The sequence below is a fragment of the Caretta caretta genome, chromosome 3 (assembly GCF_965140235.1).
Source record: "Caretta caretta isolate rCarCar2 chromosome 3, rCarCar1.hap1, whole genome shotgun sequence".
Lineage (NCBI taxonomy): Eukaryota > Metazoa > Chordata > Testudines > Cheloniidae > Caretta > Caretta caretta.
In genome coordinates, this window is record NC_134208.1 from 141,755,168 (window position 1) to 141,777,915 (window position 22,748).

Below are 22,748 nucleotides of genomic sequence, written 5' to 3' on the forward strand. Positions count from 1 at the left end.
AATGAAGCTACTGGCCCTCATTAGCATCAATGCCTCCATTCAGACTCCTCAAGTCTTAAGGACAAAGACCCATTTTTGGAAAGCTTAAAAGTTCCTCAGGGCTTCTGAAGCTAAGCTCCTGTGGAACTTTTAAGCTTTTGGAGTGGAACTCCTCATAATTCAAACTACTGATTATCCAGGTAGTTCAAATGTGCTCTTATACAGTTGGAATCAACTTATATAATTGAACTATTTTTTAATAATAAAACAATATTAAACATTTTAGGCTTAAGACTTGTTTTTTAATGATAAAAAAGCATAAACACATTTACACACTGCAGGTTGTATTGCAACAGATATACATTTTGACTCATATCAAATTGATTTACCCTGTTTGCGCATGTGCATGTATGTAATTCTGTGCTAAAATCCATCACGGCTCAGCCTGACCTTTTTTCATTGATTAAAATTATGTAAATTAATTATGTATGTAGTAGATGTACATTAATTATGTACATGGTAGTATATACAAAAATATAGATATAGATCTATATATAATATAATGTATTTCTTTTCAGCTAACTCATTTATTTGTTGGTTGTCCTCCATCAAGGCATATTGTCATTCAAAGGCAAGTTTTAATAATATTTTATTACTTCTGGTTTATTTAATTTTACAACAGAAGTTAAAATAAATGCTAATAAGGTAGTATTGTTAGCCTAATATGCCTCAGTTATCCCATTTGTAAAATGTTTCTTACTTTATATTGGTTTTATACATAATTAAAAGCAAAAACCTCTCCCATGCTGTAGACATCTTTTAAAAAATGTACATGACAAAATACATAGATTCAGCTCATTGCTGCTTAGTGCAAAAACCCCCCCAAAACAAACAAAAACCCCAAAATAAAAAATAGCTTTAAAATACACATTATCCCCTAATATACCAACTCTCAGTCACCTCCTCCTTCTATAGAGAAATTAAAAATAGATGAGCCTTGTAGCATAACCAGAAGCTCAATAAATGTTAAGTTCCATAGTCAAGGAGATCTAATGAAAAAACAGCCCAGCTAGGTTTGCCACTGTGTGGACATCTCCACCACTGCACCAGTCTCCGACACTGGTGGGAGCAGCACTACTCTTGTCACTGGACAGAGATTCATCATCTTCCACGTCGGAGATCAGGTCTTACTTCTCCCACCCGAGGAGCTGTTCTTGTCACTCTTCTAGGCATTTCCACTTGTCCATGGTCCCAGGCACAGGAGTACCATCAAGTGATTGGCCAGGAGCTCACTGGGGGGCAGCAAGAGCAGAGCCAGAGGCTGCACCTGCCCCAGGTAGGCCCACTGGGCATTCCAGCAGACCTAGAACTCACTGCAATGGCACAATTGATCTGGAGCATGGAGTCCCCGGGACAGAAGCATGTGCGCATGGTTCTCCCACTGTGGACTGGCCTGGCTGCTTCACCCAGGGGGTGTGCATGCCTGTGCAGGGGGCAACGCGATGGGGGGCTGTGACCACTGCTCCCTCAAGGACCTGGGGATGAAGTTAAGTGTTGAGCTCGCCTCCCTTACTCCAGCTTTACTGCTCTGTGTGGATCCCAGACACAGGGCTATGCCACCAGCTGAGGCCCCGCCTGGCAACAGCCCAGGCTCTCCCTCTTTCTTTCTTCCCTCCCCCTCCAGTCTCGCACTGAGCTTCATCTTCTCCTGCCTGGGTGAGTCTGAGAGGGGAGGCAGGGCCAGATTGAAGCCTGGTGAGTCTGGGGGAAAGGGGCCTGTTGTGGGGTAGGTACACCCCTCCACGGGGTGTCAAGTGATGTATGGTCCAAAAGAACGGAAAAGGCTGTACCACAGTCAGTTAGTTCTTATAATAATAACCTTTATTATGGCTGTGGTAGTTTGACCTACTGGCTGACATCAATAAGGCGGCCTTTCTAGTCAGGGTAACGTGGCCTAATGGCCAGAGTCAGTAGACAGCCCTTCTACAAGGGGCAATGTGACCCAATGGCCAGAGTCATCATAGTATCCTGCCTCTGTGGTATTGCATGGCTGTTGGCCCATTGGGAGAGTGGGGTACCACTCAAGTGGATGGTGCCCTGGATAAGGGGACTCGGGCCCTCCCTGCTCCTCCAAGTCCCAGCCCAGGTAGGGGTGCTGACCTCTGAGTCAGCAATGATCCCCCCCAATACATCCTGACTGGTTCCCCAGTTCACTCACTGACAAAAAGTTTAAGTCCCCTGACCTGCTTCTTACCCTTTCCCCCCAGTTCCGCTGGGTCTCTGGGGTCCTCAAATGGCCAAGCTTCCACCAGTGCAGCCCCTTCTCAGGGCTCATCGGGCAGCCTGGAGTCTGTCTGGTGCTCTGCAAGCTGTGATTCCGCAGTCAGGGCCTGTAGCAACTCCCTGGAGAGAGCTCGCAGCCTGTGCCCTTCCTCTCCAACAGCCTGCCCAGATTGAGCTGGGCTGCTACCTTTTATATGCTGCCTCCCGGCGGGACTTCCTCAGCAGAGTTAACCCTCTTGGGGCTGGTCCTATTGGGATCCAGGAAGTGGGCGAGCTACTGCTAAAGGATCCCCCCTTCAGCCTAAGAAGGGGATCTACAAGACCTGGAAACCAAGTAATTCCGGGGGACAACTAATGAAATAACAGGGACAGGAGTGCGGTCAAAGGGTAAAATGAAGGGAACCAGACGGGGACACCGATAAAAGAACCCTGGACAGCTCTTGGAGCTGGGTCACAGGGCCCCAACTGGACCCTGGGATACAGACCAGACCCCCTTGCCCTATTGGCACCTCAAGATCTCGGCTCCCCGAGCTTCCAGGGTGAGTGCCTCAGTGGGAGGGGACTGTGGCCCCTAAAGCTCTGGGGTGGGATCTGCTTTGCTGCAGAAGCCCCTCCTCTATTCAGTGTGTCTATGGGGCCATAAAAGGGTTGGGACATGGTGCTGTCAGTGCTGTCAGTCTCCAGCGCCTCAGCCATGGTCAAGCTGTGATGGGGGCATGGAGGGGATCAAGGTGGCTGCCCAGGCCTAGGGGCATTGGGTCACTGAGGGAAGCATTGAGGGCAAGTTTGCCCAGTATGCCATTTTCCCTAAGGCTGGCCCTCATTACAATTTTGAATTGCAAACCAGCAGGTGCTGCTGGGCAGGTATGATTTTAACATGTGTGACTCCATGCAGAAATTGAAGGATTTGTTCCTACAAGAGAACTTAGCAGTCTCCTCTGTCAAGGTTCACCTTGCAGTGGTATCAGCTTTCCACCCTTGGGTGGATAACAGGTCAATTTTTTCAGATGACATGTCTGTCCAATTCCTCAAAGGCCTAGAAAGGTTATACAGTACCCTCGAGTAAGAGCCTGTTCCCCCCTGGGACCGGAACCTGGTCTAATAGAAGCTTATGGGGCCACCGCTTGAACCTTTGGCAATGTGCTCCTTGTTATCTCTCTCCTGTAAAGTGGCTTTCTTAGTTGCCATCACTTTGGCCAGAAGGGTCTTGGAACTCCATGCCTTCCCACCAGAACCTCCATTAAGGATAAGGTATATTTATGTCCTCACCCCCGTTTTCTCCCAAAAGTGGTTTTGCAATTTCATAGCAATCAGGCAATCTACCTACCTGTCTTCTACCCAAAGCCTCATGCAAATAGGAATGAACGGCTTTACTCATTGGATGTTAGAACTAAACCATTCTGAAGGTCCACTCAACTGTTCATAGCTGTAGTTGACAGGATGAAGGGTCTCACAATCTCTTCACAGATAATTTCATCCTGGATAACTTCATGTATTTGCACTTGTTACGATCAGGCAGGTCAGCGTTTCACCACCAACAAACCTGACTGTTCATTCCATAAGGTCATAAGCATCCCCAGCAGCATTCCTAGCACAGATTCCTATTCAGGACATTTGTAAAGCAGCAACCTGGTCATTGGTGCACACATTCTCCTTCCATTACGCCATCACTCAGCATTCCGGAGATTATGCCAATTTTGGTCGAGCTGTTCTGCAGTCTGTGGGTCCATGAACTCCACACCCTCCACCTATTCAACTGCTTGGGAGTCACATAGAGTGGAATGCACATGTGCAATAACTCAAAGAAGAAAAAACGGTTACTAAAAAAACGGTTACTTCCATAACTGTTGTTTTTCGAGATGCACTGAACATGTCCATTACACGACCCACCCTCCTGTCCCCGCTACGTTGGAGTTTTCCAGAAAGAAGGAACTGAGGGGATGTGGGGTCAGCTGGATGCTTTATACTGGTGCTGTTTGTGCACACTGGCAGGGGATGCCCTGATGGGTTCCACTGAGAGAAACATTTCCAGTGATTGTGTTTGTAGTGCACGTACCTAGAGTGGAATGTACATGTGCAACATATCTCAAAGAACCACAATAACCAATTTTTATCATTGAAATAGGTGCTCAGTGCAGATGAGAAGTTGGGCCACCAAGGAGCCATGAAACTTTGCCCTGCACAGCTCCAGCTCTAGCTAGATTAGAGCAGCACTAGGGCTGCTCTAATATATGCCAGCTGGCAAAGGCCCCTGAAGGCAGACCACAGTGGCACTCCAGCTTCATCCCTTTCCCCCACTTGGCATGCTCCCTATGACATAGCTGGGAGAGAAAGTGGAGTAAGAACCAGTTATGCTATGCTGGCTCCATGTCAGTTCAGAGCTTCTCTCTGCGGAGGGAATTCACAGCTGGCCAAATGTAGCCAGTGTATGGCCCATTTGCACTGCCAGAGTGGTGAAGAGGGGCCAGATTGAAAGATAGAATCTGGCCCATATTTAATGTATCAAAGCTATTGAGAAAGTTTTGGTGAATAGAGGTCAAAATATAGAACAAATATTGGACTATGATAATTCTCTGACAATACTAGCATGATGAGTTCAATCATTTACACTTTCATGCACTACTTCAGTAACAAATAAAAACCTTTACATTATACTGATTATTTGTTTTATTTCCACAGACCTTCATATGTAACCTGTATGAAACATAATTTTACTACTTACAAAATACGTGGGTAAGAAACTTGATTTATTAAATGACCATAAAAAGAAATATAGGGTCTTTTAGATATAATTTATATATGGAAATGCAGGAAGCCATTTATATATATACAAATTATTATTCTAAATATCTGTAAAGAGACATTCTCAACTTGAAAGCTAGTCAACCAAAAAAAAAAAAAAAAGAAAATCTAGTTAAAAGTAGTTTGTTACTACACCTGTCCTTTAGTCCCTGAAACAGGGTTTGTGTTTGATCCAATCACATCATCCTATTTTTTAAAAATGTTTTTCTCTCCAATAAGAAAAGGAGGACTTGTGGCACCTTAGAGACTAACAAATTTATTTGAGCATGAGCTTTCGTGAGCTACAGCTCACTTCATCGGATCTCCAATGTTGCTGTCTGAAATATCCACACAAACAATAGGGGAAACAACTAAGGGCCCAATCCTTCATCCATAGAAGTTAATGGGAGTTCTGTTATTGGATTTCAATGGTAACATGATCAAGCCTCAAATGACTATACAATGAAAGTGACTGTACAAAAAGAGTGAAATCCTGGCCGACTGAAGTCAATAGCAAAACTCCCATTGAATTCAATGGGGCCAGGAGAGCACCCAAATGCTCAAAGGGAAGAAACTTGGGATGAGGGGAGGAAAAAGAGCTACTGTAGTTACTAGTTATAAGTAATACTTATAACAGTAGTTGCTTACAGATTGTCAGATGCAAGTGTTATTTTTAAGTTGATGTCTCTTTAAGATGTCCAATGATATAGGAGAGTTTACAACTTTATAGCAGGAGGATTTGCAAAAGCTTGTTTCACATGTTTTTAAGCCATGAAGAAAAATTGCATGCTCAGTTTTAAATCTTCCTACTTAAACAATCCAATCCATTTTATACCAGAAAAGAGGGGAATATGGTTTTAAAAGGTGTAAAACCAACAATAAGTTTTTCCTTACACTAGGGAATATCTGTGGGTTCCAACAACGGAAGACCTGGTAAGAGAGTTACAGGGTTTTATTTTAGTTGATGTGTGTGGGCATGCAAAGAAGAAATATAGAGAAATATACAGTATATTACCACAACTTTTCTTTTTTTAGGTGGTAAATTATGATTGGGATAAGTATGGTTGCCTAATGGATCTTCATTATGCAATACCTTTTCACCCTGATATTGCCTTGTAAGTATAACGCTGAAATATTGTGTGGCAAGAGAAGGACTCCTTCCCACAGTGCTGCATAGTTCTCTGAAGCTGTAGTGGCTACTCCAGCTGAATGGCAAGCGTAACAGTAGCAAGCCCAGTGCTGGAGGAAGGAATATCCACATTGCAGCACATCCTTTGGTCCCACCCATGATGCTGCATCCTATTTGCTCATAGTCCACTGTTGTGCAGGGAGCAAAGCCTCTGGGCTGTACATTCCCTGCTTGTCCTTTTCTCCTTTTGCACAGCAGCACCGCACTGTCCATGTTTCCCTCCAGGGCCACGGAGTGAGAGGTATTTGCCCTTTATATGCTTTTACCAAAGCATTATTTAACACCTGTATTGTTTATAGATATAATGGCAGCACATTTGTTAAAACAGTTGAGGCAAATTTTATTTTATGGGAGGTTCATGGCAGAAATGACTACAGCTACAACTCATCTATGAAGCAGGTATGGCATCTTTTTATTTAGATTATATTTGTTGCTATATATTGTGTGAAGTTGGGTAAATGCAATGCTTGATTTTATACATGTTCAGTCCTCTTCTGTCTGAATCACCCTATTTGAATGGAGATATTGTATAGTAGTTGTAGATTACATTACTTGTAACTTTCAGCGTTTAATGTATTGGTTTTAACAGCATACACTGTTCAAAATGGAACACATGAATCAAAATCAAGAGGTAATCAAAGAAAAGACAAAAGAATTCTGTGCATGGTGGTATGGTTCAGGAAGTGAAACTTCAAAACCATCTTGAAGTTTAGTCTGCCCTCTGTTTGGGGGAAATGGGAATACAGGACTATCCATACAGAATCATAGAAATGTGGGGCTGGGAAGCCCTTAAGAGATTTAGTCCTTCCTGCCATGCTGAAACAGGATTAAGTATACCTAGACCATACCTGATAGGTGTTTATTTAGCCTGTTCTTAAAAAGAGATTCTTTCAATCTCTGAAGTCAAATTCTGCCCTCAGTAATACCCATGCAATCCTATTGAAGGCAATTTCTATATAACTGAAAGCAGAATATAGCCTTTCATTTTTAAGCAGAGTGACATGCTCCCCAGGACACTCAAAGCCAGATCATGCTGTCAAAGCAATGTGTAGAAGGCTGGGAAATGGAATTATTGCTAGACTAGGCCAGAATTTGGCAAAAATAGGGATGAGCCTTAGCAGAACTGAGGCTTCACAGTTTGGAAGATGGAAATGGCTGGCAGTGGAAAAGCCAGGGCTTGTGTGGCGTGGCTGCTCAACACATCATCATCCCTACCCTTGTGTAACGTTGCTGCCTTTGGTGGGACACTTCTGAGAATATCAATTCAGGACAAATTGCTTAGAGCAGGGCAGTTACAGCCCAAGGCTGGGGTTTCTTCACCTCTAAGGTGAGGAGCCAGCCAAACCAGCCAAACAGAGAGGACTTTGGTTTTACTGCACTGGCTAACCATAAGTCACACCCGCAATTCCCTCAGACACTCCAGTTTCCCAGTATCACCACCAGTGCCACTTGTTATGTGGACGAATGGTTATGAAAACCAATACCCCAGTAAAAGAAAAAGGTTCTCCTAATCCCAAAGGACCAAGCCCCAGACCCAGGTCAATATACAAATCAGATCTTACCCACAAATCATGCTGTTGCCAATCCTTTAGAATCTAAAATCTAAAGGTTTATTTATAAAAGGAAAAAGATATAGATGAGAGCAAGAATTGGTTAAATGGAATCAATTACATACAGTAATGGCAAAGTTCTTGGTTCAGGCTTGTAGCAGTGATGGAATAAGGTGCAGGCACAAATCAAGTCTCTGGAGTACATCCACAGCTGGGATGGGTCATTTAGTCCTTTGTTCAGAGCTTCAGTTTGTAGCAAGGTTCCTCCAGAAGTAAGAAGCAGGATTGAAGACAAGATGGAGGAGATGCAGCAGCCTTTTATATTCTCTGCCCTCTGGAAGATCACCGCAGCAAGATGGAGTTAGGAGTCACATGGGCAAGTCACATGTCCATGCATGACTCAGTTCTTTACAGGCCCATGCCATTGTTTACATTCAGTTGAACCTTCCCAGGAAAGCTTTGAAGTGGATTGGCATCTCCCACAGTTCATTGTCAGTTAAGTGTTTCTTGATTGGGCTCTTACTGAGAATAGTCCCTTCTCAAGAAGCTGACCAAATGCTTCACCGAGGCTACTTAGAATTAAAACACGTTGATATACAAGTACATAGCCAATATTCATAACGTCAACTACAAAAATGATACATGCATACAGATAGCATAATCATAATCAGCAAATCATAACCTTCCCATAGACACCTTACATGACAACCTTTGTACAATATTTGCTGCAAATATATAACAGTGGTTGTAACAATGATCTATACAGTTACAGGTTATCTCAGTAATGTCACGCCCTGCAGAAAGATACTAAAGCAAGACAGTACTAACATTGGGTTTGATTTAAAAAAAAAAAACTATGGAAATCAATCGTTTACTTCAATGGCTTTGGGTCAGGCCTATTACCTGAATTACCTTTTGCTGAATCTTCATCCATAGTATGGGATTGTGGGAGCTCAGAGAACAGCAGACTGGATTCCTCTGACAACAGTTCATGAAAGAACCATAATGTTATGGGGACTGAAGTCTTATATAAGTGAAATCAGACTATAGTCCTAAATGCTGCAATTGTCAGTACGTGAATGACCATGATTGATGAAAGAGTACCTGTGGAGGGTCACTGTCTGGCTCCTCAGCTGTGTTGCATCCCACTTTGTTTTGATGTCTCATTGTTTCTTGGACACCATACGTTTTGCCTGAGGATATGTCTACACTGCAATTAAAAACCCACGGCTGGCCTGTGCGAGCTGACTTGGAGTCATGGGGTTCAGGCTAGGAGGCCGTTTAATTGTGGTGGAGACATTTGGGGTGGGTGGACCTGGGCTCTAGAACCCTGCGAGGTGGGAGGGTCTCAGTGAGAGCTCAGGTTATAGCCCGAGCCCAAACATCTACACCCTATACCACAATTAAACAGCCTATTAGCCCGAGCCCTGCGAGCCCAAGTCTAATTGCAGCGTAGACATATCCTAAGTGCTTCTTCTTCAGAATGCACAGCTCAGACATTGTAGATGCTGTAAGGGCTACAAGTCCACTTGTTCCTTTTCCTTCTCAGAATGTATTTTTGTTATGGCTACAATTTACATTAGTTCTATTTACATACCATGGTCAAGTCAAGCCCATTTAATTTGGCTCCCTTCATGGAGCATTTATTTTATTCTCATCGGTGCTGCCTACTTCACTCAGTACAGGTAGCTATTAAACTTGACGCACCACTGGATGTTAACATTATTATTGCTAATATTACTACCCCAATATTTTATTTTAAAAGAATGTACTCCCTAAGGGCAGAGTCTTTCCCCGAGTATGTTTTGTTGCCTTAGATTTATACTGTGGTACTTTCACTATAGCAGCTATATAAGATAAATAAATATACAGAACCACAATGCCCAATACCTATGTAAATACTGTATTACCCTTCAGAAAATAACAAAGGGATAGAGAACTAATATTTTTTTTAATTTGTACATTTGAATTATTTTGAATAGGTGGGTTGTTTGCGTGAAGCACAGACTTGGATTTCAATGCTTAAGGGACATGAAAACAGTACATTAGATGAAATATGGGGGCCACAGGTAGGAAATTATATATTTACAAATTGTTTATGAAAAATATGAATGAACTCTGCAGCTGTCTTACTTGGCATTCTCACACTATTAGTATCTCGAGCAAGTGGAATACAAGTCAGATGGCAATACAGTAATGATCTGACAATGCTATGAAAGGATATTGTTATTCCGAAAGACACTAATCCCTCGTTGTCATGTGTCTGGTTGAATGAAAATCACAAACATCATTAAAATAAATGAGTGTACTAAAATATTGTATAGCTTTAGGAGCAACTGAAATTCTTTTGTAGTGGTAAACAGCTGGACACAAGGGAGGGGCTAACCCTTGAGAGATATGACAAGCCATGTGGCCAGAGGGAAAGTGTGGAACTAATGGAGGCTCCCCAGGCACAAATGCAGGGGCTGTGGGCTGTGAGAAGTTAGAATCAGTAAGCAGTGGCAGGGTGACCCTGTTACAGCAGTTTCTTGGGCACAGGTCTGGAGTCTGGCTTGAGATTTCTCCAAAAGCATGTGTGCTGTATGTTCAGAGAAACAGAACTTTGGGTGAAATCCTGGCCCCATTAAAGTCAATGAGAGTTTCATTATTGACTTCAGTGGGACTAGGACTTCACCAATATATTCTATGTATAAAAGAATTACCACCAAGGATTACCTCAATTTTGTCTCACTGATTTCTCATCCAAACAAAATCATCTTACAAGGCCCCAAATTGGCTTTCTGCTGGGCCAAAGGGGCATTCGTATGATTCCAATTCACTAAACTATTGTAATCAGCACCTAAGCGTGAGCAGCCTAGTCCTGGAGGATCAATGGCCCAGAAGGGCAAGAAGCTGGAGGATTCCTGGACAGTTGGGAGGAACTTGGGGGCGGGCACTATCTTGGCAGGAGTGTGTGGTTGGAAGAGTGAGGGCTGTGGGGAGGGCTCAGTGAAAGAAGGAAGGACTGTGTTGCTCTAGGTGGGAGGGTGCATGAGCCTGGGGAAAGGACTATGATTGAAGGGAAAAGGTAGTGAACACTTTGCACTTAGACTAACATGTGTTCCAAGAGAAGGTGAAGGCTGAGGAGCAATATATTCCACCAGGCCAGAGGTTCAAACTGAGCAGCCACCTAACAGCCACATCACCAGGCTGAGCATCTCATCTTAATGTGCGCCCCCTAGTGCAATTAGAGGCCTCAGGTTGGGGGTAAAGGTTTTGGACATCTTCGGATGTATGGGAAGTTCAATTTTTTTTTTTTAACGTTTCAGTGTTGGTGTTGAATGCCCTTATGTCCTCATGCCTTTTCAGCCCGTTGATCTGTTTTACCACGAACCCTGTAACTCTGGGTGCCTTCAGTGCTCTGCTGCTGTGGCTCGTAACCTGGACACTGACAGCCAACAGACAAGCATGCACTGTGTGTTTGTTAAGCAGCTCTGGCTCAGCACTCTGATTCCAGTAGCTGGCTTGTTACACCCCAGCCTCATTCTGGCATCTACCAACTTTGGTTACCATTAGCCAAGTGACTCCAACACACCCCCAGTCCTGAAATTTCCCAAAACTATCTGCTCTGAAATGTCCAGATCTTTCCTGGAGTATTCAGAGGGCTAATAAGGTTTGCTTGCTCCTTTAAAGAGTAAATACCCAGCAGCTTGCCACATTAACTGGAGTTAATGAATCCCAGTCACTTCAATTCAGATACAACATTGGGTTGGTTTAGATTTAAACGAAACAAGTTTATTTTAGGGTGCAGACTGTTTGAAACAAGGCAAGGAATGTGTGGGAACCAGGCTTCTCCCCTCCTTGTTAGCCAACATAGCTGACTAAGTATAGAGCTTGTGAGTGTGCTGTACAATCTCCAAGGAGTTATTCCTTTGGGATATATATAGAGAGAAAGGGAGAAAGAGAGAGAGAGAGGTAATTACAAGTCCAGAAACCCAGATAAGTAGGTCTAATTGTTTTTCAAAGCTAGTTTAAAAAATCTCCTTTATTGTTTCTAATCAGAATTACAGATCCTGCTTTGAATCTGAACTTGGACGTCTAGGAGACCTAAATCAGCTGTATCCAATTTTGAACCACTCTGGTTACAATTCTCTCATTTGGCCTACTGAGTACAGTGGCATTTATGTGTTCAGAGTGAAGATAGTGGACCCAAATTTCAGGTTATCTATTTCTTTCTTGACATGTAAAAAGTATTTTTAATGATTGATTTAGGATTAAGATGAATAAAGTAACCACTGTTGTCATTTTAAAAAATTATTTTGCTTGAGGTATCACTTGGCCATAGATGTTGCAGGTATTTTCCACTACCAGTTCTAACTCATGGATGGTTCAGATATGGCTCTGAGGGTCCTCAACCCTTTCATTGTGCAGCTATTATTTTTCCTCTTACATTTCTACTCATTTTCTGTATAGACTGCTAGAAACATAATGTTTATCCTACCTCTATGGAAAGGAAGGCAAGAGGCCTTCAACATGTGGATTTGACGACAGGACCCACAGGGCCAGATTGTAATCTCAATTTACATTAGTGTAAATCTGGGATCTGACAGTCAAACCAGTTTTTTTTCTAAAGTGACTGTAAAAATGTCATCTTAACAGATTTTCTCTTTGCATATATTCAGAGTAATCTCTGTAAATTTAGGCTAAGTGACTAAAAGAAAGTTATTCCTGTTAGCACTGTAGAACTAACCCATGTAGGAGTTGGTGAACTGGATCAATGGATGACAGTTCAACTGCATAAATGCCACTGAGGGTATAATCTGAAGACAGTAGGGTTGCACAGCTGTAACGGAGGGTCTAATTTGGCCTAAAGGTGATGATACATGTCTGAGCAAGAAAAACCCCGGCTTGGTTCTCAGAGCTCAGGTTGAGTTTCTAGGGCTGGTATTTGGAGAAAAATATTTTCTGTGTGAACTGAACATATTTGATGTGGCAACCATTGAAAGACCAGAAATATTGAACTGCACAATGACTTTTTACAGTCACTTATCAAAGATTAGCCACACCTTAAGGATATTTGCCTTCCCTTTAATAAACCATTTCAAAGTTTCTCATTTTATCCACCCCATAATGTAAAGAAAATTTTTAATAAACTCCATAGGGGATTTCATTTAGGAATATGTAGTAACACGCATCCTACATATTTTCTGAAACATTGTGAGAAAGACCCATGAATACCGAACACTCATAGAGGTATTTCATTGATGAAACATTAAAAGAAGGAATTCATCACTGCCTTATGGCCCCTTTGTGCAGGCTGCACCCCCCCCCCCCCCGAAGGAGGCCCTGACAAAGGGATGTGTTTCCCAGGATACACTAGCACAGGGGATGTGTCCCCCAATGCAGGAGCCACCAGTGCAGGTGCAGATTGAGGGCAGGATGGGCACTGACCCAGCTATTCCCTGGCTGCAACTTGAGCACAAATTAGGCCTTTCACCAGCCCTAATGCCACTGCCAGGATGAATCTTGTCCAACACATTTTTTTCCAAAGCAGGGAAGGTGTCAAAACTCACCCTAGGATGTTCCTGACATTTCTGCTCCCCATTATCCTCTCCCCTCCTGTGAGAATGGCTTCAGGTTGCTGAGGGTAGAGGGAGAGTGCGCTGCTTGCTCCTGCAGCAGCTCTGATTGGCTGCTCTTCGCCAGGAGGCAGGCAACTGGAGAAAAGAACCAGTCAGTCGGTTTTCCCCCCCGGCAGGCTGAAATTCACTAGAGAGCTAAAGCAACTCACATCATTGCAAGATTGGCTCCGGCCCCAGGTGAAATCCCATCACTCACAAAAAAATCAGTAGCATTGACAACACTGCATTAAATTATGAAAGTTACATAAAAGTACACCATTTTTAAAAATAATCGGAATGTCTTTATTGAAGTTTAAATAAAGTTTTTAGTTCGTACATGAGGTGGGGTGAATGTGGGCACCAGTTGGTTTCATTGTGATTCTGTATTTTCATTCTGAATATTTTTACAGTTGAGAAAATATTTAAATCTTTTTTTGTATTCCAGTTTTTGTGACTTAAATACAGTCTTTGCGGTCCGTACATATGGCATAGTAGAAAGGTAATTGCTAATAGCCACAACTAAACATAATTTATTATTATTTAATATTTATATAGTGATAAAAATATTGTTATCCTTTGGCGACACTCCCAATCTTACAGATGGGTAATGAAATCTTAGAGATAATATCCAAATCCAAGCCTTTGGCCTGCTGGTAGGATACAATTTCATTCCAGTTCGAACGGTATTCTCCATTTTTAAGTATAGGTGATATCTCTGGAACCAGTAATATTTCTAAACCAGAATGAACGTCTGTAGTGTGCCCATTGTACTCACTCACTTCTTTATAAAGTGTTTGATCCTGGTCCCACTAAAATCATAGAGTCTTGCCATTCACTTCTATAGAAAATCATTTGGATTTTGCCCTTGAATTCTATATCATCATGACCGTAAAGAAGAGTAAAAGAGAAACTTAATCATTAATCAGCCATATTTTCAAGAAGATGCATATCATTTTTAAGAGTTTTCAGAAGACATCATTCCAAATAGAGTTATGTCTTCTGTCAATATAAAGTCAAAGAGATTCTTGACTAAACAAGGGGAGAATTTGAAAATTTACCACATCTATTCTTAATCGAATCTCATTTGTATTTCAGTCCAAACATTGGTAAGGTTGCTGGCTTTTCAGTCCTCATACTGTCCATTTTTGGGGGCATCCTTGTTATAAGCTACTTCAGGTATGTGAAGATTTATCGAGCAATCATTTATGTTGATCGACTGCTATCTCATGACCAACAAGATCAAACAAGAACGCCAGTACATGAGTTGAAGAAGGACCAATAATTTATCTACCATACTGATGGCATTCTGTGTAAAGAAATTGTAAAAGTACATTGGTTTTTTAAATAATTTCAATTTTGTTGGATGTGTTAAGGGTTGTTTTCATAAACCGCTTTTCACCTTTCATATAAGACTAATGTGACTTGTGTGTTTAGTTCCCAGTTCTCGTTTAGTTTTCAGCTCTACCGCTGAGCTTAACATATCCCATTGGTTTCTTTTGTGTGTACAGATGGAGGGCAGTTTATGGCCCCTTTAGTAACCACCTCTCAAACCAAATTAAATTAAAATACATCTATGATCTTTAGGCTTGATTTAGCCCCAATTTATGCTGGCTTTCATCAGCATAACTAGCATGCACGACTTTTGGTAATTTGAAATCTGGGTCACGGCTGCGTCAGTACAAAACTCCCACTCTATCAAGAGCCTGTATGCAGCCACTGCAGTCCACAAACTGAGCAGCACTGTCTAGGGCAGGAGAACGCCCAGGACCAGCAGGGAGATATGCTGATTCAACATATTGTTTTGGATGGTGTATAGTGACTGGGCTCCTGTGAAACTCCAGTTGCACTTTAAAGCTGCCTTTCCCCATGAGTGGGTAACAATGCCTCCCCTTCACAAGTATCAGTCAATGAATCCCCTTGTCCATAAGACAGTCAGGACCAGATTGTCAGCTGGTGAATGTTGGAGCAACTCCATTGACTTCAGTGTAGCTACACTAATTTATACTAGCTGATGATCTGGCCCTCAGATTCTAATAATCACTTATACTTTGAATAGATCAGAGCCTTGTATAAAAAGTATGTTTCAAAGACTTAGTAGATAATGCTACTTCTAAAATATTCTGACAGCTGTAATTCTCAATATCTATTATAAATTTTATGGCAAATAGCAGTTACTCAAATCTGAAAACTTCTGTGATCACACCTTCAATTCAAATATATTATTGGTTGTAATTTACTGAATGTGAATCTGAATGTACATGCAACTGAATGCAAAATGTACTAGATTTCTGTTTACAAACTTGAAACAAATTTTGTAACCTTTTAGTGAGCTCAGATGTTCAACAGACCCCATCACAGCTCCTACAAATAACTAGTATATTTTGTAAATCTTCAAAAGAGAATCAAGTTACATCAGCTACTGTAACTTAATACATTCAGACACAGCAAATTGAATGTTTTTATTACTAACCTAACAGGTATCGTTTGAGCATTTGAAATAGAATTTACATTGTTTAAAGTTGCAATTGATTTTATATTCCTGAAGGAATTTTACTCGTATGATTTTTATTGGTGCTTAATAAAAATGTTAATTTATATAATAAAAATGTAGAGTGACCAAGTTTATCATAAGAGTTTATCATCTACTTTAATAGTTAATCTCACAAATTAGTTGAAAGACATGATGTGGCGATTACAAACCATAAAAAACATTTAAATCCATTTCCATAGCTCCATTGGAGGACATATTTCCACTGCTAGTCAAAATTTTCTAGTTGTCAAAGTTAGTTATTTTAAAAAGCTTATATTTTTAATGCATTGGTTGTTTTAGTTGGTGTAAGATGATTGGTGCAATTACAAATCCACACAATTTAATGAATAAAGATAGCTCATTGGTTGAGCCTATGGACTGAGTTACAATCACTTTCTTTCATAAAAGATAACAGAGCCACACTCTGCTGTGCATGAAAATCATAAAGGCTAATACAGCGATGCAAAACTGGATCAAAGAATTCATGAGCATTTGGCACCTCTGACATTTAAGTAGATTAGAAGTTTTGCATTGTGGCATATAAAAAATCATAAAGCCAGTTTTGCTTGAAAATTTGCAGCTGTGAATTTTTGACCTGAAGTGAAAGCAGTCCATTCCTACTGAAAACATAAAAGTGATTATGTATGTCCTTAAGATAGTATGGTGTAGTTTGTGCATTGAATTCAGAGTGGTAGCCAAGAACTCCCAAGTTCTCTTTTCAGAGGAACAGCCGTGTTAGTCTGTATTCGCAAAAAGAAAAGGAGTACTTGTGGCACCTTAGAGACTAACCAATTTATTTGAGCATGAGCTTTCGTGAGCTACAGCTCACTTCATCAGATGTTCTCTTTCTATCTCTGCCAGTGACTAGCTTTAATAACACTTTGCACTTACATAGCTCTTTACATTCATTATTTAGGCAGACTTCACAACACCCTGTGTGGAAGATATATATCACTATTTCCATTTTTGAGATGGGAAAACTGATGCTTAGAGACCTGCTTAAAGACTCATAGCAAATTAGTACCAGAGCCAGCTTTAGAACTGACGTCTTCTGACTCGCAGACCCTGCCTAACTCAGAAGCTCACAATGCTCCTCTCTTCCCCTGCTATCAAGTCACTTAATTTTTCTGTCTCTGTTTACTTATTACCAAAATAGGAATAATAACACCTAGTATGAGAGGATTGAAGGGAACTTTTTTTAGCATTCTACAATTTGCTAGTTACATCTCATTGAGCATAGTTTGCACCTAGACTATACATGCTTCCAACAGTGCCACTCCATTCCATCTGTAGACTTCAGATCTTTAACAGATTAAACTGCAGATCATAGAATCATAGAATATCAGGGTTGGAAGGGACCTCAGGAGGTCATCTAGTCCAACCCCCTGCTCAAAGCAGGACCAATCCCCAACTAAATCATCCCAGCCAGGGCTTTGTCAAGCCTTACCTTAAAAACTTCTAAGGAAGGAGATTCCACCACCTCTTGGGTGAATGCCATCTGGTCCCGGTGACTTGTTACTGTTAAGTTTCTCAATTAATTCCAAAGCCTCCTCTAGTGTCACTTCAGTCTGTGACAATTCCTCAGATTTGATACCTACCGAAGATGGCTCAGGTTTGGGAATCTCCCTAACATCCTCAGCCATGAAGACTGAAGCAAAGAATTCATTTAGTTTCTCCACAATGACTTTATCGTCTTTAGGTGCTCATTTTGTATCTCGATTGGCCCCACTGCTTGTTTATCAGGCTTCCTGCTTCTGATGTACTTAAAAACATTTTGTTATTACCTTTTGAGTTTTTGGCTAGCTTCTTCAAACTCCTTTTTGGCTTTTCTTATTACATTTTTACCTTTAATTTGGCAGTGTTTATGCTCCTTTCTATTTACTTCACTAGGATTTTACTTCCACTTTTTAAAAGATGCCTTTTTATCTCTCACTGCTTCTTTTACCTGGTTGTTAAGCCACGGTGGCTCTTTTTTAGTTCTTTTACTGTGTTTTTTTAATTTGGGATGTACATTTAAGTTGAGCCTCTATTATGGTGTCTTTGAAAAGTGTCCATGCAGCTTGCAGGGATTTCACTCTAGTCACTGTACCTTTTAATTTCTGTTTTACCTCCTCGTTTTTGCATAGTTCCCCTTTCTGAAATTAAATGCCACAGTGTTGAGCTGTTGAGGTGTTCTTCCCACCACAGGAATGTTAAATATTATTATATTATGGTCACTATTTCCAAGCGGTCCTGTTATAGTTACCTCTTGGACCGATCCTGCGCTCCACTCTGGACTAGATCGAGAGTTGTCTCTCCCCTTGTGGGTTCCTGTACCAGCTGCTCCAAGAAGCAGTCATTTAAAGATCTAGTTATGTTTCCAGACCTGGTTGATTTGGTCTTGATAGCCCTGGGAGGTACTGCTAGTAGAAGGTATTTCTTACTACATGGCTCTAATTTCTTAGTATTATGAAACAGGTAAGAGAGATTCCTCCTCAAAGTGCTGCTCAGAGATATGATGATATATATTCTAGGATCTTCAGTATTTCTGAAACAAGGAGCCATAGAAGTTCTGATTGAGTTCTCTGACTGATTATTCTGAAATTTTGCTGAATCCAATCCAATCCTTCTCATGATTAAAAGGAATGAGAATGAGCTGGTGTAAGCAGAGTTCATCACCATTCCTGCAGTCCAGAAAATACACAGCTTTCCTCATAACATGACTGCCTTTTGGATAATTCATTTTAGTTTCCTCTGCAGAGAACTGTTTCTTTTCTCCAGCCTTTCTTTTTGACCTAGCTACCAGTACTTCTTTGGTCACCATGTTTGGTGACTAGTCTGCTTTTCCTTGGTTATAACTAAAGTACCAAATCAAACCTTTGGTTTGTCTACGTCTCCAGTGCAGTTCAGAGCTGACTACTACCTATGCAATTCCATGCCTGGAGTTCCAAATTCTTGTTGTTGTGGGACTCCAACTCTCACTACTTCAGTATATGGTTAGAAGGGATTTGAACAGGGATTGACCATCTCGCAGGTGAGTACGTACTCCAACTACTAGGCTATGGAATATACTGATGCAGGGCTGAGGGGTCTTCCTCCGTCTGTCCTACTGAAGTTTTTCTACTTCAATTAAATATTAACTGGGGCAGTGACAGATTTAGAAAGACTCTATAGCAGTGGTCCCCAAACTTTACCTCGCCCCCAAGAGCCAGGAGTCGGGCCGCAGCTCTGGGAGGAGGGGATGAGGACAGGGGTAACGGGGCTGAGGCTGGGGCCACAGCTGGCGGCAGGGGTGGGAGCAGACCCTCAGCCAGGGGCTGAGGCCTGCAGCTGCAGCTGGGTGCAGGGCTGGCAGCCAGGGCTGGGGCCAGAAACAGAGCTGGCCAGTGCTTCCTCCCTGCCCCCTGTGGGGCTGGTCCAGGCGCCAGCCGTGCAGCCCCACGAATGTTACTATGCTCCCGCCTAGGGGCACACCCCACAGATTGAAGACCTCTGCTCTATAGCATAGTGGTTAGGGTACTCCCCTGAGAAGTGGTCAAATCTTGTCTTCCCTTCAGTAGGAGTGGGATTTGAATCGGGGACAGAGGGAGTGTCTCCCACATCCTGGATGGATACATTAGGCTAAAGGTTATGTGGGAGGGCCTTCCTGCTGTTTTGTGTGAACTATTCTGAAGGGCCCAATCCAGTAGGCAGCTTCTGACCATTCCTAGCAGATTGGACCTCTGCAAATGATTTAGGCAGTAGAATGCCTATCTTTCCCAGTTTTTGAATCACTCTGGAGTTTAGGCAGGAGATAGGCATCCAGACACCTAATGTTGGGGAGTGCTCATGCTCGAGCAGGTGATAGGAACCTGAAAGCCTAGAGGGAGGCGGCAGCATTCATACCCAGAGGCAGAAACTGAAGTGCCGAGTGAGGTTAGGTAGCAGCTGAGCAGGATTTTTTTTAATCGCAGTGGTGCCCAAAAATGGGACTTATGAGAGTAAGTACCTTTGGGGATTGCAGCAGAGTACATTCAGCCGGGGTGAAATGTACAATTTACTATAGTTGAGAATAACAGTCCTGAAAACTCATTAGTCTAAGATGTTCCTGCTGAGTCCCAGCAGATGGCACAGACCCAGTGTGATCTGTTAGAATTGGTGGGCTTATTTCTCTGTTACAGTGGTTTACACTGAGGGAATTCCATTGTAATCAGTGGAGTCACACTGGTATAAAACCAATGCACTAGAGTGGAAAATCAGGCCTGATATCTTTAGAGAAGTATTATTACAGGTAAGTACTTTTCTTTTTTCCTCTTTTCTTATTAACATGTTACCTTTCCCTCTTTTATTTTTCTAGGAAGCACAGTGTGCATTAACCTGTATAATAACTTTTATTCTATATTAGAAAAATAATAGAAATATGCTTTTAAAAATATGGTAGGAGCAATGAGTCCAGAGCAAGAAAGACGTCACCTGCACATTTTTTAAAATGTTTACTTTTCATTATGTTTACCTAATTGTTTTTAAATATTGAGGATAGAACTACAATTTTGTATGCAAGAATACTTTTTGAAAAAATCCGATCACTGCAATAATGTAATAAATACACAGTGAGTGTTAAGGGATATTACCGGTGCTCAGAAAATTGTGTAACTCAGCCTACAGCATTCATGCCTAACCTTGCCTCAGATATCCAGCATCACACTTGTTCTGTCTTATTGCTCACTAGAAGGATTTTTCTTGTATTCTTTTTAGTAACAGATGCCTGAATTGCAGAATGCACGTAGAAGAGCAAGGTGTGGTCTCAGTGCAGTAATAATACCTGTTATGAACTACTGGAAATGCATTTTTTAAACAACATAAATGGCACTTTTTGCTTTAATTTTCAGCTTTATTTACATACTCCATGTCTTTCTTGCAATTACAGGCTGGCTGGAAGCTATGTTTTTATCTCACTTTCCTTTTCTCCTGCCAGAGGCTCTGATGAACACAGTATCACCAGCAAGGAATAAGGAAGTGAATCATTTAGAGTCCCTGCAGCACTTCGTATTTCTCCCCTACAGGTAGTATGCACTGTTAATGAAAGACAGCACCTTAATAGGATAGAGATGGGAAACTGTATCCCCTGAGTTTTCAGCCTTTGGCTTTGGCCCTTGTAGTTTATCATCTAGGCCTGTTCATGTGACCCTCAACATCCCCTAATCACTCCCACCCGCCCCCCGACTTTGAAAAGTGTTGGATAGTTGCCAGTTCATTTACTGCAACATTTACTACAACAAACTGCAACTTGTGAACCAAAGGAGTTAAGTCGTGTCTAACTGCCTTGATCCTGAACATGCAGTGCGTAAGATTACAGTTCCTTCACGAAACATATTATAACTGCTAATAGTCCTGATCTAGCCCAAATTGTCCTGGGTTTGACAAACCTGTCCCAGCTGTTCAAAGTCCCAGTTCGTGTTCTGGGGACTGACAGCTGAAGCCTGACAGGTTTTCTGCAGCAATCCTGGCCTGGCCTCCTATGACCAAAGGCCACTGTGCAAAGTTGTCAGGATAATAACTTCTCTCCCATCTATCTCAGCTGTTCCTCTGTGCTTCTGCTGGTATCTGTGTGCCGAGTACTGAGATGGACTCAGAGACAGGCAGGAGAGCCTGTAGTGGAGTGCTCAGCAAGTTGTCATGTGCATGAGAGATTTGAGCCTGGAAGGGAGCACTAAGTAGATGCTATGTGTTGAGGGAGGAGAAAAGCATGGAAGGGAAATAATCAACTGTGGAGAGACAAAGGAGATGTCCTTTCAGTTGGAAGGGGAGAAAATGGGACCTGTTTTTTGTTGCTACAGGTGGCAGAGGAAATGTGAGTACCCGTTTCATTCTCCCTCTAAACATACCAGAAATGGTAGTGGGCCAAGGAAGGACACTGGTGAGAAGCAGCAGAGCCCTGCTGCCTCTATTCCCAACCAAGAGGAAGCTCTTTATCATCTCACCAGTGTGCTGTTCCTGGACTCTGTTGAGGACTGTATCTTTCAAAACTTAAGGGAAGAGGAAATAGATGTCTGATTACATTTGAATTGACACCATGGATTAGTTGCAGGAAGAGAAAAGGGTCATTGTCTGTTCTGTCCTACAAAGCCTCCTTACTTTATATATTCTCTTCCCTTACCTCATAGCCACCTCTGAAGGGAAGATCTCTGCTATTCTAACTGTCCTGCAACCTATCTGCTGTTAGTGTATGTGTATGGGGAAGAAAAGGTTTTTGCTACTCTATTCTTGTCCCGGTCTCTGTCTTATAAAGCCTCCTCCCTTCTGAATAGTTCCAGTACCTGTCTCTGGTTTTTGTTCCTAGCTTTCCCAAGCAGCAATAACATTGTCAACAATCATGTGAGTTTTACAGCTGCTCACTGGAATAACAACAGTGCAATTAACCATTTTTGTTGATTGCATTCTCCTGCTTGGCAAAGCTATGAGTTGCAACAGAGGCCCTGAAGCTGTTTGCACCCTTGAAAGATAGTGCTGCATCCATTTATACTCATTTCACTTTTAAGTTAACAGCAGAACCCTAGGGATTAAAACTTAAATTTTATTTTTATAATGAAAGTTATGAAAATTATGCAGAAAGTGTTGGGTTAGCCTCTTCCCCTCCATTCTCTAGGGAAAGCAAGTGGATTCTTTCTGCCTCATATACTGATGTGGAGACGTGCCCCGTGGGTATATTCCATAGGTGAGTTGAAGACAAATCTCTCTACATTTGAAAACTGAAAAGCTTGAGGGTGGTTCTTTTTTTGATGTGCCACATTTCATCTCTCCCACAATTTGCTTAGTCACAAAACACTGGACAATTTTTCCAGCAGTGGAGTTAAAAGAACAAATGTTAATCAAAATGT

The 22,748-nt window shown here is 41.9% G+C and overlaps 1 protein-coding gene across 1 annotated transcript in view; it reads left to right on the forward strand.

The window, feature by feature from the left end:
- Window positions 1–16,182, forward strand: part of CATSPERE (catsper channel auxiliary subunit epsilon) — an 82,135-nt gene extending 65,953 nt beyond the window's left edge. The window contains exons 14-22 of the mRNA XM_075126967.1: window positions 558–610; window positions 4,942–4,995; window positions 5,943–5,976; window positions 6,079–6,158; window positions 6,532–6,631; window positions 9,765–9,851; window positions 11,824–11,981; window positions 13,828–13,881; window positions 14,478–16,182. Coding sequence (XP_074983068.1) covers window positions 558–610; window positions 4,942–4,995; window positions 5,943–5,976; window positions 6,079–6,158; window positions 6,532–6,631; window positions 9,765–9,851; window positions 11,824–11,981; window positions 13,828–13,881; window positions 14,478–14,664 — 807 coding nt within the window. The 3' untranslated portion in view covers window positions 14,665–16,182. The remainder of the gene's footprint in view (window positions 1–557; window positions 611–4,941; window positions 4,996–5,942; window positions 5,977–6,078; window positions 6,159–6,531; window positions 6,632–9,764; window positions 9,852–11,823; window positions 11,982–13,827; window positions 13,882–14,477) is intronic.
- Window positions 16,183–22,748: the final 6,566 nt, after the last annotated feature.